We start from the raw sequence: 18,178 nt of genomic DNA, 5'->3' as shown, positions 1-18,178 counted from the left end.
AGTTGGAGATAAATTGAACAATTCCGGACAAACTATACATGCGACCCCCTATAAATAGCGGCAGAAAGTTAGCAAACTGCCAGGGCAACTAACTAATAACACTTAAGTTGTGCTCAGCCGATAAACTCGCCGGTATTTTGAAAAAAACCCAGAGAAAACGATAAGAGAGAATTTAACATTACAAAAAAAATATTAACTTTTTTTTCAAGTAGTCACTGAACCATGAAAATGAGGTCAAGGACATTGGACATGTGACTGACGGAAAATTCGTAACATGAGGCATCTATATACAAAGTATGAAGCATCCAGGTCTTCTACCTTCTAAAATATAAAGCTTTTAAGAAGTTAGCTAACGCCGCCACCGCCGGATCACTATCCCTATGCCGAGCTTTCTGCAACAAACGTTGCAAGCTCAACAAAAACGGAGAAAACGATTAGACCCAATAGCGTTAGCGGAGGTGTCATTTTGTTAACGTAATCGTAAACACGCACACCTTAAGTTGACAGACGTTGCGGGCATAATATTTGGGCCACATATAAAAAATTGATATCGACTTGTAGCACAGGAACAGGGCAACAAATTCATACCAGTAGATGTATGCTTTGTTGTAACAACTTTCGGCATTTCTAGCACACTCCCGGAAATCTATGACAGTCTGGAAAGTCACTTCCGTTTAATGAATTGTGGACAAACTATACATGCGAACCCCTATAAATAGCGGCAGAAAGTTAGCAAACTGCCAGGACAACTAACTAATAACACCAAAGTTGTGCTCAGCCGATAAACTCTCTGTTATTTTTGAAAAAACGGAGAAAACGATTAGACCCAATAGCGTTAGCGGAGGTGTCATTTTGTTAACGTAATCGTAAACACGCACACCTTAGGTTGACAGACGTTGCGGGCATAATATTTGGGCCACATATAAAAAATTGATATCGACTTGTAGCACAGGAACAGGGCAACAAATTCATACCAGTAGATGTATGCTTTGTTGTAACAACTTTCGGCATTTAGCACACTCCCGGAAATCTATGACAGTCTGGAAAGTCACTTCCGTTTAATGAATTGTGGACAAACTATACATGCGACCCCCTATAAATAGCGGCAGAAAGTTAGCAAACTGTCAGGGCAACTAACTAATAACACCAAAGGTGTGCTCAGCCGATAAACTCGCCGGTATTTTTGAAAAAACGGAGAAAACGATTAGACCCAATAGCGTTAACGGAGGTGTCATTTTGTTAACGTAATCGTAAACACGCACACCTTAGGTTGACAAACGTTGCGGGCATAATATTTGGGCCACATATAAAAAATTGATATCGACTTGTAGCACAGGAACAGGGCAACAAATTCATACCAGTAGTTGTTGTAACAACTTTCGGCATTTAGCACACTCCCGGAAATCTATTACAGTCTGGAAAGTCACTTCCGTTTAATGAATTGTGGACAAACTATACATGCGACCCCCTATAAATAGCGGCAGAAAGTTAGCAAACTGCCAGGACAACTAACTAATAACACCAAAGTTGTGCTCAGCCGATAAACTCGCCGGTATTTTTGAAAAAAACGGAGAAAACGATTAGACCCAATAGCGTTAGCGGAGGTTTCATTGTGTTAACGTAATCGTAAACACGCACACCTTAGGTTGACAGACGTTGCGGGCATAATATTTGGGCCACATATAAACAATTGATATCGACTTGTAGCACAGGAACAGGGCAACAAATTCATACCAGTAGATGTATGCTTTGTTGTAACAACTTTCGGCATTTTGCACACTCCCGGAAATCTATGACAGTCTGGAAAGTCACTTCCGTTTAATGAATTGTGGACAAACTATACATGCGACCCCCTATAAATAGCGGCAGAAAGTTAGCAAACTGCCAGGACAACTAACTAATAACACTAAAGTTGTGCACAGCCGATAAACTCGCCGGTATTTTTGAAAAAAACGGAGAAAACGATTAGACCCAATAGCGTTAGCGGAGGTGTCATTGTGTTAACGTAATCGTAAACACGCACACCTTAGGTTGACAGACGTTGCGGGCATAATATTTGGGCCACATATAAAAAATTGATATCGACTTGTAGCACAGGAACAGGGCAACAAATTCATACTAGTAGATGTATGCTTTGTTGTAACAACTTTCGGCATTTAGCACACTCCCGGAAATCTATGACAGTCTGGAAAGTCACTTCCGTTTAATGAATTGTGGACAAACTATACATGCGACCCCCTATAAATAGCGGCAGAAAATTAGCAAACTGCCAGGACAACTAACTAATAACACTAAAGTTGTGCTCAGCCGATAAACTCGCCGGTATTTTTGAATAAACGGAGAAAACGATTAGACCCAATAGCGTTAGCGGAGGTGTCATTTTGTTAACGTAATCGTAAACACGAACCCCTTAGGTTGACAGACGTTGCGGGCATAATATTTGGGCCACATATAAAAAATTGATATCGACTTGTAGCACAGGAACAGGGCAACAAATTCATACCAGTAGATGTATGCTTTGTTGTAACAACTTTCGGCATTTAGCACACTCCCGGAAATCTATGACAGTCTGGAAAGTCACTTCCGTTTAATGAATTGTGGACAAACTATACATGCGACCCCCTATAAATAGCGGCAGAAAATTAGCAAACTGCCAGGACAACTAACTAATAACACTAAAGTTGTGCTCAGCCGATAAACTCGCCGGTATTTTTGAAAAAACGGAGAAAACGATTAGACCCAATAGAGTTAGCGGAGGTGTCATTTTGTTAACGTAATCGTAAACACGCACACCTTAGGTTGACAGACGTTGCAGGCATAATATTTGGGCCACATATAAAAAATTGATATCGACTTGTAGCACAGGAACAGGGCAACAAATTCATACCAGTAGATGTATGCTTTGTTGTAACAACTTTCGGCATTTAGCACACTCCCGGAAATCTATGACAGTCTGGAAAGTCACTTCCGTTTAATGAATTGTGGACAAACTATCCATGCGACCCCCTATAAATAGCGGCAGAAAATTAGCAAACTGCCAGGACAACTAACTAATAACACTAAAGTTGTGCTCAGCCGATAAACTCGCCGGTATTTTTGAAAAAACGGAGAAAACGATTAGACCCAATAGCGTTAGCGGAGGTGTCATTTTGTTAACGTAATCGTAAACACGCACACCTTAGGTTGACAGACGTTGCGGGCATAATATTTGGGCCACATATAAAAAATTGATATCGACTTGTAGCACAGGAACAGGGCAACAAATTCATACCAGTAGATGTATGCTTTGTTGTAACAACTTTCGGCATTTAGCACACTCCCGGAAATCTATGACAGTCTGGAAAGTCACTTCCGTTTAATGAATTGTGGACAAACTATACATGCGACCCCCTATAAATAGCGGCAGAAAATTAGCAAACTGCCAGGACAACTAACTAATAACACTAAAGTTGTGCTCAGCCGATAAACTCGCCGGTATTTTTGAATAAACGGAGAAAACGATTAGACCCAATAGCGTTAACGGAGGTGTCATTTTGTTAACGTAATCGTAAACACGCACACCTTAGGTTGACAAACGTTGCGGGCATAATATTTGGGCCACATATAAAAAATTGATATCGACTTGTAGCACAGGAACAGGGCAACAAATTCATACCAGTAGATGTATGCTTTGTTGTAACAACTTTCGGCATTTAGCACACTCCCGGAAATCTATGACAGTCTGGAAAGTCACTTCCGTTTAATGAATTGTGGACAAACTATACATGCGACCCCCTATAAATAGCGGCAGAAAATTAGCAAACTGCCAGGACAACTAACTAATAACACTAAAGTTGTGCTCAGCCGATAAACTCGCCGGTATTTTTGAAAAAACGGAGAAAACGATTAGACCCAATAGCGTTAGCGGAGGTGTCATTTTGTTAACTTAATCGTAAACACGCACACCTTAGGTTGACAGACGTTGCGGGCATAATATTTGGGCCACATATAAAAAAATGATATCGACTTGTAGCATAGGAACAGGGCAACAAATTCATGCCAGTAGATGTATGCTTTGTTGTAACAACTTTCGGCATTTAGCACACTCCCGGAAATCTATGACAGTCTGGAAAGTCACTTCCGTTTAATGAATTGTGGACAAACTATACATGCGACCCCCTATAAATAGCGGCAGAAAATTAGCAAACTGCCAGGACAACTAACTAATAACACTAAAGTTGTGCTCAGCCGATAAACTCGCCGGTATTTTTGAAAAAACGGAGAAAACGATTAGACCCAATAGCGTTAGCGGAGGTGTCATTTTGTTAACTTAATCGTAAACACGCACACCTTAGGTTGGCAGACGTTGCGGGCATAATATTTGGGCCACATATAAAAAAATGATATCGACTTGTAGCACAGGAACAGGGCAACAAATTCATACCAGTAGATGTATGCTTTGTTGTAACAACTTTCGGCATTTAGCACACTCCTGGAAATCTATGACAGTCTGGAAAGTCACTTCCGTTTAATGAATTGTGGACAAACTATACATGCGACCCCCTATAAATAGCGGCAGAAAGTTAGCAAACTGTCAGGACAACTAACTAATAACACTAAAGTTGTGCTCAGCCGATAAACTCGCCGGTATTTTTGAAAAAACGGAGAAAACGATTAGACCCAATAGCGTTAACGGAGGTGTCATTTTGATAACGTAATCGTAAACACGCACACCTTAGGTTGACAGACGTTGCGGGCATAATATTTGGGCCACATATAAACAATTGATATCGACTTGTAGCACAGGAACAGGGCAACAAATTCATACCAGTAGATGTATGCTTTGTTGTAACAACTTTCGGCATTTTGCACACTCCCGGAAATCTATGACAGTCTGGAAAGTCACTTCCGTTTAATGAATTGTGGACAAACTATACATGCGACCCCCTATAAATAGCGGCAGAAAGTTAGCAAACTGCCAGGACAACTAACTAAGAACACTAAAGTTGTGCTCAGCCGAAAAACTCGCCGGTATTTTTGAAAAACATGGAGAAAACGATTAGACCCAATAGCGTTATTGGAGGTGTCATTTTGTTAACGTAATCGTAAACACGCACACCTTAGGTTGACAGACGTTGCGGGCATAATATTACGGCCACATATAAAAAATTGATATCGACTTGTAGCATAGGAACAGGGCAACAAATTCATGCCAGTAGATGTATGCTTTGTTGTAACAACTTTCGGCATTTAGCACACTCCCGGAAATCTATGACAGTCTGGAAAATCACTTCCATTTAATGAATTGTGGACAAACTATACATGCGACCCCCTATAAATAGCGGCAGAAAGTTAGCAAACTGCCAGGACAACTAACTAATAACACTAAAGTTGTGCTCAGCCGATAAACTCGCCGGTATTTTTGAAAAAACGGAGAAAACGATTAGACCCAATAGCGTTAGCGGAGGTGTCATTTTGTTAACGTAATCGTAAACACGCACACCTTAGGTTGACAGACGTTGCGGGCATAATATTACGGCCACATATAAAAAATTGATATCGACTTGTAGCATAGGAACAGGGCAACAAATTCATGCCAGTAGATGTATGCTTTGTTGTAACAACTTTCGGCATTTAGCACACTCCCGGAAATCTATGACAGTCTGGAAAGTCACTTCCGTTTAATGAATTGTGGACAAACTATACATGCCACCCCCTATAAATAGCGGCAGAAAGTTAGCAAACTGCCAGGGCAACTAACTAATAACACTAAAGTTGTGCTCAGCCGATAAACTCGCCGGTATTTTTGAAAAACATGGAGAAAACGATTACACCCAATAGCGTTAGCGGAGGTGTCATTTTGTTAACGTAATCGTAAACACGCACACCTTAGGTTGACAGACGTTGCGGGCATAATATTTGGGCCACATATAAAAAATTGATATCGACTTGTAGCACAGGAACAGGGCAACAAATTCATACCAGTAGATGTATGCTTTGTTGTAACAACTTTCGGCATTTAGCACACTCCCGGAAATCTATGACAGTCTGGAAAGTCACTTCCGTTTAATGAATTGTGGACAAACTATACATGCGACCCCCTATAAATAGCGGCAGAAAGTTAGCAAACTGCCAGGACAACTAACTTATAACACTAAAGTTGTGCTCAGCCGATAAACTCGCCGGTATTTTTGAAAAAACGGAGAAAACGATTAGACCCAATAGCGTTAGCGGAGGTGTCATTTTGTTAACGTAATCGTAAACACGCACACCTTAGGTTGACAGACGTTGCGGGCATAATATTACGGCCACATATAAAAAAATGATATCGACTTGTAGCATAGGAACAGGGCAACAAATTCATGCCAGTAGATGTATGCTTTGTTGTAACAACTTTCGGCATTTAGCACACTCCCGGAAATCTATGACAGTCTGGAAAGTCACTTCCGTTTAATGAATTGTGGACAAACTATACATGCCACCCCCTATAAATAGCGGCAGAAAGTTAGCAAACTGCCAGGGCAACTAACTAATAACACTAAAGTTGTGCTCAGCCGATAAACTCGCCGGTATTTTTGAAAAACATGGAGAAAACGATTACACCCAATAGCGTTAGCGGAGGTGTCATTTTGTTAACGTAATCGTAAACACGCACACCTTAGGTTGACAGACGTTGCGGGCATAATATTTGGGCCACATATAAAAAATTGATATCGACTTGTAGCACAGGAACAGGGCAACAAATTCATACCAGTAGATGTATGCTTTGTTGTAACAACTTTCGGCATTTAGCACACTCCCGGAAATCTATGACAGTCTGGAAAGTCACTTCCGTTTAATGAATTGTGGACAAACTATACATGCGACCCCCTATAAATAGCGGCAGAAAGTTAGCAAACTGCCAGGACAACTAACTTATAACACTAAAGTTGTGCTCAGCCGATAAACTCGCCGGTATTTTTGAAAAAACGGAGAAAACGATTAGACCCAATAGCGTTAGCGGAGGTGTCATTTTGTTAACGTAATCGTAAACACGCACACCTTAGGTTGACAGACGTTGCGGGCATAATATTACGGCCACATATAAAAAAATGATATCGACTTGTAGCATAGGAACAGGGCAACAAATTCATGCCAGTAGATGTATGCTTTGTTGTAACAACTTTCGGCATTTAGCACACTCCCGGAAATCTATGACAGTCTGGAAAATCACTTCCATTTAATGAATTGTGGACAAACTATACATGCGACCCCCTATAAATAGCGGCAGAAAGTTAGCAAACTGCCAGGACAACTAACTAATAACACTAAAGTTGTGCTCAGCCGATAAACTCGCCGGTATTTTTGAAAAAACGGAGAAAACGATTAGACCCAATAGCGTTAGCGGAGGTGTCATTTTGTTAACGTAATCGTAAACACGCACACCTTAGGTTGACAGACGTACATCATACACCAACAACCAATAAAGCTACCATTCCTGTTTAGAAGAACATCATACACCAACAACCAATAAAGCTACCATTCCTGTTTAGAAGAACATCATACAGCAACAACCAATAAAGCTATCATTCCTGTTCAGAATTACATCATACACACCACCTAACAATAAAGCTACCATTCCTCTTTAGAAGTACATCATACATCACCAACCAATAAAGCTACCATTCATGTTTAGAAGTACACCAGGCAACGACAACGAATAAAGCTATCAGTCCTGTTTAGAAGTACACCAGGCAACGACAACTAATTAAGCTACCATTCCTGTTTAGAAGTAAACCATACACCACCAACCAATAAAGCTATCATTTCTGTTTAGTAGGACATCATACAACACCAACCAAGAAAGCTACCATTCCTGTTTAGAAGTGCATCATACACCACCAACCAATAAAGCTACCATTCCTGTTTAGAAGAAAATCATACACCACCTAACAATAAAGCTACCATTCCTGTTTAGAAGTACATCATACACCAACAACCAATAAAGCTACCATTCCTGTTTCGAAGTACATCATACACAACCAACCAATAAAGCTACCATTCCTGTTTAGAAGTCCATCATACACCAACAACTAATAAAGCTACCATTCCTGTTTAGAAGTACATCATACACCAACAACCTATAAAGCTACCATTCCTGTTTAGAAGTCCATCATACACCAACAACCAATAAAGCTACCATTCCTGTTTAAAAGTACACCAGGCAACGACAACGAATAAAGCTACCATTCCTGTTCAGAAGTACATTATACACCACCTTACAATAAAGCTACCATTCCTGTTTAGCAGTACATCATACACCAACAACTAATAAAGCTACCATTCCTGTTTAGAAGTAAACCATACACCACCAACCAATAAATCTACCATTCCTGTTCAGAAGTACACCATACACCACCTAACAATAAAGCTACCATTCCTGTTTAGAAGTACATCATACAACAACAACCAATAAAGCTACCATTCCTGTTTAGAAGTCCATCATACACCAACAACCAATAAAGCTACCATTCCTGTTTAGAAGTACATCATACACCACCAACCAATAAAGCTACCATTCCTGTTTAGAAGTACATCATACACCACCAACCAATAAAGCTACCATTCCTGTTTAGAAGTACACCATACACCACCAACCAATAAAGCTACCATTTCTGTTTAGAAGTACATCATACACCAACAACTAATAAAGGTACCATTCCTGTTTAGAAGTACATCATTCACCACCAACCAATAAAGCTACCATTCCTGTTTAGAAGTACATCATACACCACCAACCAATAAAGATATATACGTGTATAGCCAATTTTGTTGTATAATGGCAGTGTAACCATGTTACATCATACACCACCAACCAATAAAGATATATACGTGTATAGCCTATTTTGTTGTATAATGGCAGTGTAACCATGTTACATCATACACCACCAACCAATAAAGATATATACGTGTATAGCCTATTTTGTTGTATAATGGCAGTGTAACCATGTTACTGGCTTTGCTGTATTGTTGTAAACATGGAAACACCTCGATATAAATTATTTAAAGGATTAAAACTGATATCTATCTTAACTAGCCATCACATGTGTCGTGGTTTTTATGACAGTGTCGATATATAATGTTCTATAATCACTGGACTTTATTCATATAAATCAGTGCCACTCACCTATAAAAATAGCCTCTAATGTATATGACAGTATTGAACCATAAACAGTAATTCACAGTAAGTATAATTTACATATCAGATTTGCCAAAGGCAGTGTTTATTTTTTTAAGCTGTTGAATAAAAAATATATGTTTCTATAAAAAAAAATAAGGATGAGTGTTGGATATGAGACCATATCCCAGTGGTTTATTACAAAATTATAAATGAAATATTGCACAGTCTCATCATCTAAGTTTCCTATTTGAGATCGGTTGGTAGTGTCGCAGATAAAGATAGATATGTATGTTATGTCCAGTGGCAAATATGAGTTAAAATGAAAAGGGACACATACTAACTTTCAGAATTCCAGGCTATTACATAGACTATAAAAGCTTTCTTTAATTTCGGAAGTTAACCTACAATACCTATGATTCTGTATCATACATATCGATACATATGGTGAAGTGTCCATCGACCTTCATACACTCTCCTATGCCTCTGTAACTTGCATATTGGAACGGACGGTGACACTTGATGTTAAATAAATATCAAATGTGCTTTGTACTAAATCTGATTTTTTTTAAACGTGCTATATAAAAATACGAATATGTTGTATGATTGCCAATGAGACAACTCTCAACAAGAGACCAAATGAGGTACAAATAAACCACTAAAGGTCACCATACGCCCTTCAGCAATTAGCAAAAACCACAAAATAAGTTATAACAGGCCCCAAAATGACATGTAAAATAATTCAGACGAGAAAACTATCGGCCTGATTAATGGCCAACACAAATTAGGAAAACAAATATGATAAACAGCAACAAACGACACCGTTCACATAAGGAAGACAGTCACCCTACACGGAAATGTATGACTCCTAGCCGACCAGTCTTTGGTCTTATTCCTCAATGCGCTTGCTTATTGAAGAAAAGCAATGTTCCGAGTCTAGTTCGACCTAGATCGACCGATTCCAAGGAGTCGCCAATAGCCTAGGCGATTATTGTAAAAGACTGTTATCTTTGCCTGGTACTGTAAATCTCAATTCAACAGAACCATTGGATCCGTCTTAACCATTTTTACTTGTAGTTATTTTAAGTTCCGTCAAAGAATAAATTATATCACGACAAAATGTTACCGTACTTTAATAAATGGTAAGATGGTCACTCATTGTGTTTTCAAATGAGCTCACGGTGTTACAGAGTTAACAGTTGTTTTACCGTATGACCAGCTGTGTTTATCTCAAATTCTGCTAGCTTGGGGAGGTGTGCATACTTCGTTTCATCTTAAGTTTAACAGGAGTGTAGATCAGTCATGTCCTACGTCGAGGTATACTTGTATCTTAATCGACTTTCGGTTCTTTCAGATAATTTACGTGTAGTAAAGCCATTGCATATATTCGTTCAGTCAATTTTATTCTTGCAAAAAAATAAATAGCAAACGCAGTTGCACATGCATGCATGTATAAAACGAAAATTATCAGCATCTACTGAAAATATTGCACGAAAAGTGAGGCTCTCTGAAGTTTTACCGTTAGTTTCGGTTTGCTCTCTAACAGGGCTTATTTGAGAAATGTGTCTTCTTATGACCTAATCATGCTAATTGAACTTTTTCATTGCAAAATATTTGGGGCATTTGACCGGTCTCACTAATTAGCGACAACAAGAATTTTAGCGACAACAAGCGTCAACAAGCGACAAGAAGCGACAACAAGAATTATTTTAGCGACAACAAGCGACAAGAAACTATTTAGCGACAAGAAAACATTTTTTTTTAATTAAAATTAATTATTGCAATAAATATTAAAAGAATGTGCAAAAGAAAATAATTTTAGCGACAAGAAAGTTAAAATTGATAGAAAAAAATGAAACATTATTTACATAATATTTTATCATCTATTATGAATAACAGCCAGTATTAATTACGTACGTTTAATTATTGTATTATGAGATTACTTTTCCTTGTGTTTTAGAACATATTATTTATCTTATAATTTGTTTGTTAAAACTCTTTTCGTGCAATATATATTAAGCTCGCAAAATGAATTATTTGTGCATCATTGTCCTGAAAATATTGACACAAATTGTGAAATACAAAGAACTGAAATCAAACAGGAGGAAAAGAAAATTGAAAAGTGAATGTTTTCATCTTTTTATTTGTATATTGCCTCATTAACGATATTTATCATGTTTATGCATATTGATTGAAGATGAAAGGAAATTAATAACAATCTTGAATTTTCAACAGGTGTTCATTATTTACAATGATTGTATATTCTGGCGCGTGTAATTGTAAAGTCTGACGCGTGTACAAAGTTGAAGGGGTTAATTGGATGTTATTGTAGCAATAAAACAAGGGACACGCGACTCGTTAATCTCATTTGATGTTCCACATGTTTGCTTATCAAAATGGGACCACCATGTACAAAATGTATAAATATTATGTTAGATAGGAATGTACATATTACTATATAATGACTAAAAATAATTAAAAAAAAATTAAAAATTATATAGACGGCCCCAAGGTAGAACCACCTCCTCGTCGTGGGGTCTGGAAACACGCTTAAATAATAAAGATGGCAAAGCGTGGCTGAGAGTTCTATAAATAAAGCATCGAATTGACATAACAAGAGTACACTTAGAGCATAGTATTAAGCAAATGAATCAAAATATTATATTCCATTATGCCCGCTCCATATATATCTCCATTCGTTTATTCATACTTTGACTTTGATGAAAACAAATACATACATTATCTTATACATATTCTTCATATTTAAAAATGAAAAAAAGAAGCTCAATCTCTTTCTTCTTCACAAATGTTAAATTTCTTCATCTACCAATATACTAATATAAACTTCACAATCTCTTTCTTCCTCACAAATGTTTCATTTCTTTGTCTATCTATATAATAAAACATTTTAATTAGACACACATATCTGCTCGTATATTTAAAAAAAACAACATTAAATACAAATTTCTTTATATCTAGGGATAAAAAAAAATGTTTTCTTGTCGCTAAATAGTCTTCTTGTCGCTTGTTGTCGCTAAAATAATTCTTGTTGTCGCTTCTTGTCGCTTGTTGACGCTTGTTGTCGCTTCTTGACGCTTGTTGTCGCTAATTAGTGAGACCCAAAAGGCATTTGACTGCACCCTCGTTATTAAATATTAAAAACTGGAGTCCCACAAATGTAAATATATTACATTTAGTGCTTAAAATGCCTTTCAAACATGAAAATTTATCATGAAAGCCCAAAATACTAGAAATGCCCACACATACATGACCTACATGACATATAACTATATTATCATGATTATTTTAAACATAACAATCTGCGTAGTCCATCTTGCATCTTTAAATATTAAATAGTTTTTTTTTAAACACAAACTTGTTTTATGAAGAAAAGGTAATCATCAAGCCCTATATTGAACCCTAAAGCTTTAAATAAATATAAATTTGCTTCTATCAATCAGAGTTAACCAGTGGCAGATCCAGAACTGTCATGTTTCAGTGGTTCCCTAAAATAATCAACCAAGTTTGGCCTACAACCCCCACCCCCAGTAATTCCCTACTTAATCAACCAAATTTTCCCACCAAAAGAGGGGTCACCCCCTAGATCCGCATATGTTAACAAAGCCTAATACTAGTATATCTATACTAGAGACCCTTTTGAGTCATTAACCAGCTCGGGAACGAAAGTTTTATAATCAAAAGATGTGTCAATCCCAAACTGGCTTAACCAATAACCGTTTCAAATAATTGTTCATGGGGAAACTCTTGGTGATAATACGAATGCGTTACTATATCTTACTAAAAGTTAATTGCATAAGGATATGAGGATAGCAAATGTCCTTTCATTAAAAATAAATTTGACATGTAAAAAAATATATGTAATATGGAGCAGAGACATATAATATAATAACTGTTTATATGTGATTGTCTCTGTATGGAGTTATTACTTAAAATTTGAACACGTTTTTTTTTTAAACATGTTAAAATACTGGAGTTGTAAACCTTATTAGAGAACCTCAAATACAACATATTTCTTGCACCAGTTTGATGATCTCAATCACCCTTTTACATAAGAAACAGCAGCAGAAAGTGATATATAAAGAAATAAAAATAAGCCACAGATTGCGTCTGGAAATCTGTCCGTTTCGTCTGACATTAAGGCACATATTCTACTTATTGTTATCAACATAAATGTCGGCACTAAGACTAGAATAATGTTTTGTATAGAAAATATGGACTTTAATGTGCCTCGAAATGTTCTTTTCGGTTCCGATGGCACATGTAAGAATGTTTTTTCGTTTGGTTCCGTTTTTGTTCTTCCGAATTTGAAAACATTAATATCCTTCCAGGAATAGAATTTACCAGGTTTGAAAGTGAACTTTTTAACAGATATATTCTTATTATGAATTGATTCTCGTATGGCATCTACATTTGTCTTGTACTGAGCATAACACTCGAGAAGTTCCAAACTCATGTCATCCTCTTGTAGATCCTCTAGAAACCGACAAACAGAATGAGCCTTGTTCGTAAAGTCAACCAAAGACTTCTTATAGTTATTAATCGGCGTTAAATTCTCAAGTTCAATCGTTGTCATAATTTTCACTTGTTGTTCAGCGATTTGGTCTATTGTGTTTGTTAAGTCACGTGCTTGTTTCCGGACATCCTTAATGCAGTGCGTGGTGTTATCTTTTATGTCTGTTGACAACTTGTCCAACTCCTCAACTGCCTTCTTCACTGATCGAACAGATGTGTTTATTGAATCCATTTCTTTTTGTAGGAACTCTCTTGCATGTTCTAGTTTTTTACCCAGTGTACATGTATCATGTGACTTGTGTGACTGTAAGATACAATCTATACAGACAGCACTGTTACAAGTGGAGCAAAACATACTCAGAATATGTTCTGAATGTTCAGTGCACTGTTTTTGAGAAGACATGCCCGTGCCCATGTTTCCAGTTTCAATACGCATGATATTTAGAGTTTTGGAGGGATCGTGTTTGAATAGTTTGTGTTCGTGGATACAGAATTTACATATATCGATATCACAATCCACACATCTATACTGAGAGACCAACCAATCACGTTCACACACGTTACACGTGCTAAAGTAGGGTTTAGAACCAAGTTCATCCTGAATACAGTTGACATAAAAGTTAGGCGGGAAGTCTTTGATTCCTCCCCTCGGAACACATATATCTGACCGGCATTGTGGACACCGGAATAGCCGACCAGAAGACGAAGAGTGCCGAACAAAATCTTGTAGACATTGAAAACAAACAGAATGATGGCATGGTAGGATCCTTGGGTCGTTGTATTCGTCCATACAAATTGGACATTGGAGAATTCTTTCTCTCAGTCGCTCTATCTTTTCTTCTTCTTTCATCATTTTCGTTTCTGAAAAATACACGAGTCGTTTATGATATTTATATAGAAATCTCGAAATATAATATAATACAAGTGTGGACACATATCAGTGTGGTAGTATGTTTGGATCTTTGACATAGTTTTCTGACAAAAGGAGTTCTCTGGGTTTTCCAATAGGGTTTCATATTATTTACTGTATTGCAAAATGACAGCCAACCTGAGCATAAGGAGTATTTTTATTTAATATTTAGTTTTTTATGTTCAAGACTGTCATGGAAGAGACACTTACTGTATTGCCTACCAAATTGTTATGATAGGATATGTTCCACATCTTTGATTTTGGATACATTTTGTAGCTAGGAGAGGAACACATATTAGGTTCTATTATCATGATGTGATTTTTTTTATGGGAGATGGTATCTGAGAACATGTATTTCCGTACTATTTCTATGGTTCTATTTTATAATATAATCATATAAAAAAGAAGATGTGGTATGATTGCCAATGAGACAACTGTCCACAAGAGACCAAAATGACACATACATTAACAACTATAAGTCACCGTACGGTCTTCAACAACGAGCAAAGCCCATACCGTATAGTGAGCTCTAAAAGGCCCCGATAAGACAATGTAAAACAATTCAAACAAGAAAACTAACGGCCTTATTTATATATATATATAAAAAAATGAACGAAAAACAAATATTTAACACATAAACAAACATTACTAGTTTTTCCGATTTGTTTGTATATAAGCAGTCAACGTGTCATATTTGCTATAAAAATATGTAGCACATTTTATTAGCAGAGTAAAATATAGATTTTGAAAATTGAAATTCAGCCTAAAATTGTAAAAGTATTGGCAAGCTAACTCAATGATGCAATTCTTTGATTTGCTATGAAAAATTAATAAAAAAATCGGACTAAGAAACAAGATTGGTGTTTAACGAAATTATATGATGAAGATTATTAGAAAGTTCCGGTAATTTCTAATGAGGGGTTTAAGACCAGCGGATATAAAGTCCATGGCAGGTTCAAAAGTATATCATGTGATTAAGGTTCTGTGAAAAATAGTTATCAAAAGTACCAGGATTATAATTTAAGACGCCAGACGAAGTGTTACAAAATTCTGTCTAGCGGTTCAGAAGCAGTAGCAGACACAAACAGACGGAATCGTAAAAATCACTCTTCAAAAAGGGAGTATCATTATGCGAGAACCATAAAGTTTAAACATAGAAGAGCAGCCCATACTGTTCGAATGTCAATAGATTTTTCTTATAATATTTATAAATAAACAGCTGCACTACCATTAACTAAGTCTCAGACGTCATGTCCTTTGGCATAAATTAAGACATGTGGGTTAGAGGGACAGATATTATCATACCACCAACATAAGTTTGTATCTTCCATTAATTACTGTTGTTATAACAGTAAATAGATTTATACAAGTCTAAACTGTAATGCCTTAGGTTTCATCAACCAGGTGAATCTATGTAATAACGAAATACGTATAATTGATAATACACACATACATAATCTATCAATACCTTTATATAATACAGATTTAAATTTCGTCGTTTTGAATATCGTAATAAAGAATCTAAATAATATCTTATTGAATAGTTTGACACACATTTAATGTATTTATTGATAAAATAAGATCTCTCCAAATGATCGCAGACCCTTCAAAGTGTCAGTTGGAACATAGAATGTGTGTCTTACATTAGTGAACGATATCAATATAATTAAACTGACATTAAAGGGACTTTTAAAAACTCGTATTCTGACAACATTCCTTGGATGTCGCATATGTTTGGGTTTCCTGATAAGCAGCATATTTGAACTAGGTGTTAACGTTGCCATATTCTCAGAATTGAATTAGGTATTTGAAACTGATGAAAGACAAATTGTAGTAAATTTTTTTTTTTTTTTTTATCAAGAACTGAATAAGACGTGAACCAGTTCTGTCGAATAGTCTGCATGATCAGCACAACTAATTTCCTCTCAATTCATGCATTTCAGGAACCTAGAAAAGGTGGCATTCTGCCTATTTAGACTGACGTTTAAGTGGCATATAGTGTAAGTAACGACTCTTCTGGTGATTTCGAAAAATTGCTGATGAAAAGTTTTAATACAAAAAAAGAGATGAGGTTAAAACAATGATAATTATACTGACATCCAACCTCACATCCAATATATGAATATAATAATCAACCTTAAATTCTGCTGTGGTTATTCTATTCTCATTCTATATTTTCTTTTGTTTGTTTAAAATACACCACAACCATTTCTGTTTACATATATATACGTAATAAGCATGATATTAAATATACTTACATATTACTTATTATAATCCATCAACAAACAATCTTAGTATTGATTTGTGTATTGCTCAGACATCTCACTGTGTACAGTAAATCTTTTGTGTACTTCATATTCTTTAAGGGTAAAATTAACATTAAGTTCACCTATTTTCATTTGTATGTTGTTGACCCGCCTCAATTAAAGATGATGTGAATGGATATCTAGAAAAAGTCCAATGTAACACAAAAATATTTCCCTTAGGCCTATCCTTTGTGTTTCTCATTTCACCATCTTCACTTTTTTAACGTTCGCACATCGTATTTGTGCGTGCCATATTAAAACCATGAAGTAAGATTCTTATTTTTATACAATATGAGAACCGAAACATTCCAAAATTGATAATTTTACAATTATCATCCCAGACATTTTTACAATACTTTTGCGGCTAGGTTTGAAATAATTGTATAGGGAGTAATCGAAGTAATAAAACTAGGCACTTAGGGGGATTTTGTAGATTTTGGTAAAACTCTGTGTTTTGTTGAACAGGAACAAATAAATGACGGTAAACATCGATAGATCTAGGTTCTGATATTAACTACCAAGTAAGCTAAAGTTATGAGCGCTTTACATCGGACAAATGTTCCTAGTGAAACTGGGATTTTTTTCCAGTAAAAAAAGGACCCACATATGTTCAGTAAATATTAGAAATGGTCGACAATCCACTATTGAGGTGTTGATTAAATGAAAATAAATGAAAAAAACAATATGTTCCACTGAGTTAAACATTTTATAAATTTATTATAGGAATTAATATTAAATTCAAAATTGAAAGTTCAAACAGAGACAGTGACCCCTAGTTGCTTAGACCCTTTTCATTTGGACTTATGTGATGTCACCTTATTCTGTATACATACCACACATGTGTATTGCAAGTCTCTTGTTACAAAGGGTCAATGTGCGAAAATTAAAGGAAACAGATAAGTTCTGTCTATATTATTGTCCTGTCATTTTCTAGTGCATTTTAATCTTGTTAATATACCATATATACCGAATGAATCTGTTTTGCTTATTATACATGCATATATCTAACTTGGGCTTCATAAAAATAATTCCTTAAAATTACCAATTTAGGGGCAGCAACCCAACAACGGGTTGTCCGATTCATCTGAAAATTTCAGGGCAGATAAATCTTGACCTGAGTATACTCACACATATTATACATATATACTGATATTAAGTCTCAGTATCAAAGTATCAATGTTCAGGTTGTTTACTACAAATAGATAGATGTCATGCCCAAGGCCTAAATAGCCAATCCATCAAAGGACATATACAGAAGATTATCAGGCATGCAAATTGTGTGTAGTAACTAGT

At 36.3% G+C, this 18,178-nt stretch overlaps 1 protein-coding gene and 1 long non-coding RNA gene across 2 annotated transcripts; one reads left to right on the top strand and one right to left on the bottom strand.

The window, feature by feature from the left end:
- Positions 1 to 10,520: 10,520 nt before the first annotated feature.
- On the top strand, positions 10,521 to 12,500 carry LOC139513816 (uncharacterized). The gene is made up of 2 exons (XR_011662517.1): positions 10,521 to 10,755; positions 12,263 to 12,500. It is a non-coding gene; the product is annotated as an uncharacterized lncRNA (long non-coding RNA).
- Positions 12,501 to 12,950: 450 nt separating this feature from the next.
- On the bottom strand, positions 12,951 to 17,272 carry LOC139513815 (E3 ubiquitin-protein ligase TRIM45-like). Its single transcript, XM_071302638.1, has 2 exons — positions 16,838 to 17,272; positions 12,951 to 14,530 (listed from the first exon to the last, which is right to left on the bottom strand). Exon 2 carries the CDS (start codon positions 14,520 to 14,522, stop codon positions 13,194 to 13,196), a length of 1,329 nt encoding a protein of 442 aa, XP_071158739.1. The 5' UTR covers positions 14,523 to 14,530; positions 16,838 to 17,272; the 3' UTR covers positions 12,951 to 13,193.
- Positions 17,273 to 18,178: the final 906 nt, after the last annotated feature.

This window comes from Mytilus edulis, chromosome 2, assembly GCF_963676685.1.
Source record: "Mytilus edulis chromosome 2, xbMytEdul2.2, whole genome shotgun sequence".
NCBI classification, from domain to species: Eukaryota; Metazoa; Mollusca; class Bivalvia; order Mytilida; family Mytilidae; genus Mytilus; species Mytilus edulis.
This window is presented reverse-complemented; position numbering and strand designations above follow the sequence as displayed.

Excerpts from the sequence above, each read along its gene's own strand:
- LOC139513815 (XM_071302638.1), bottom strand. The coding sequence starts at position 14,522 with ATGATGAAAGAAGAAGAAAAGATAGAGCGACTGAGAGAAAGAATTCTC.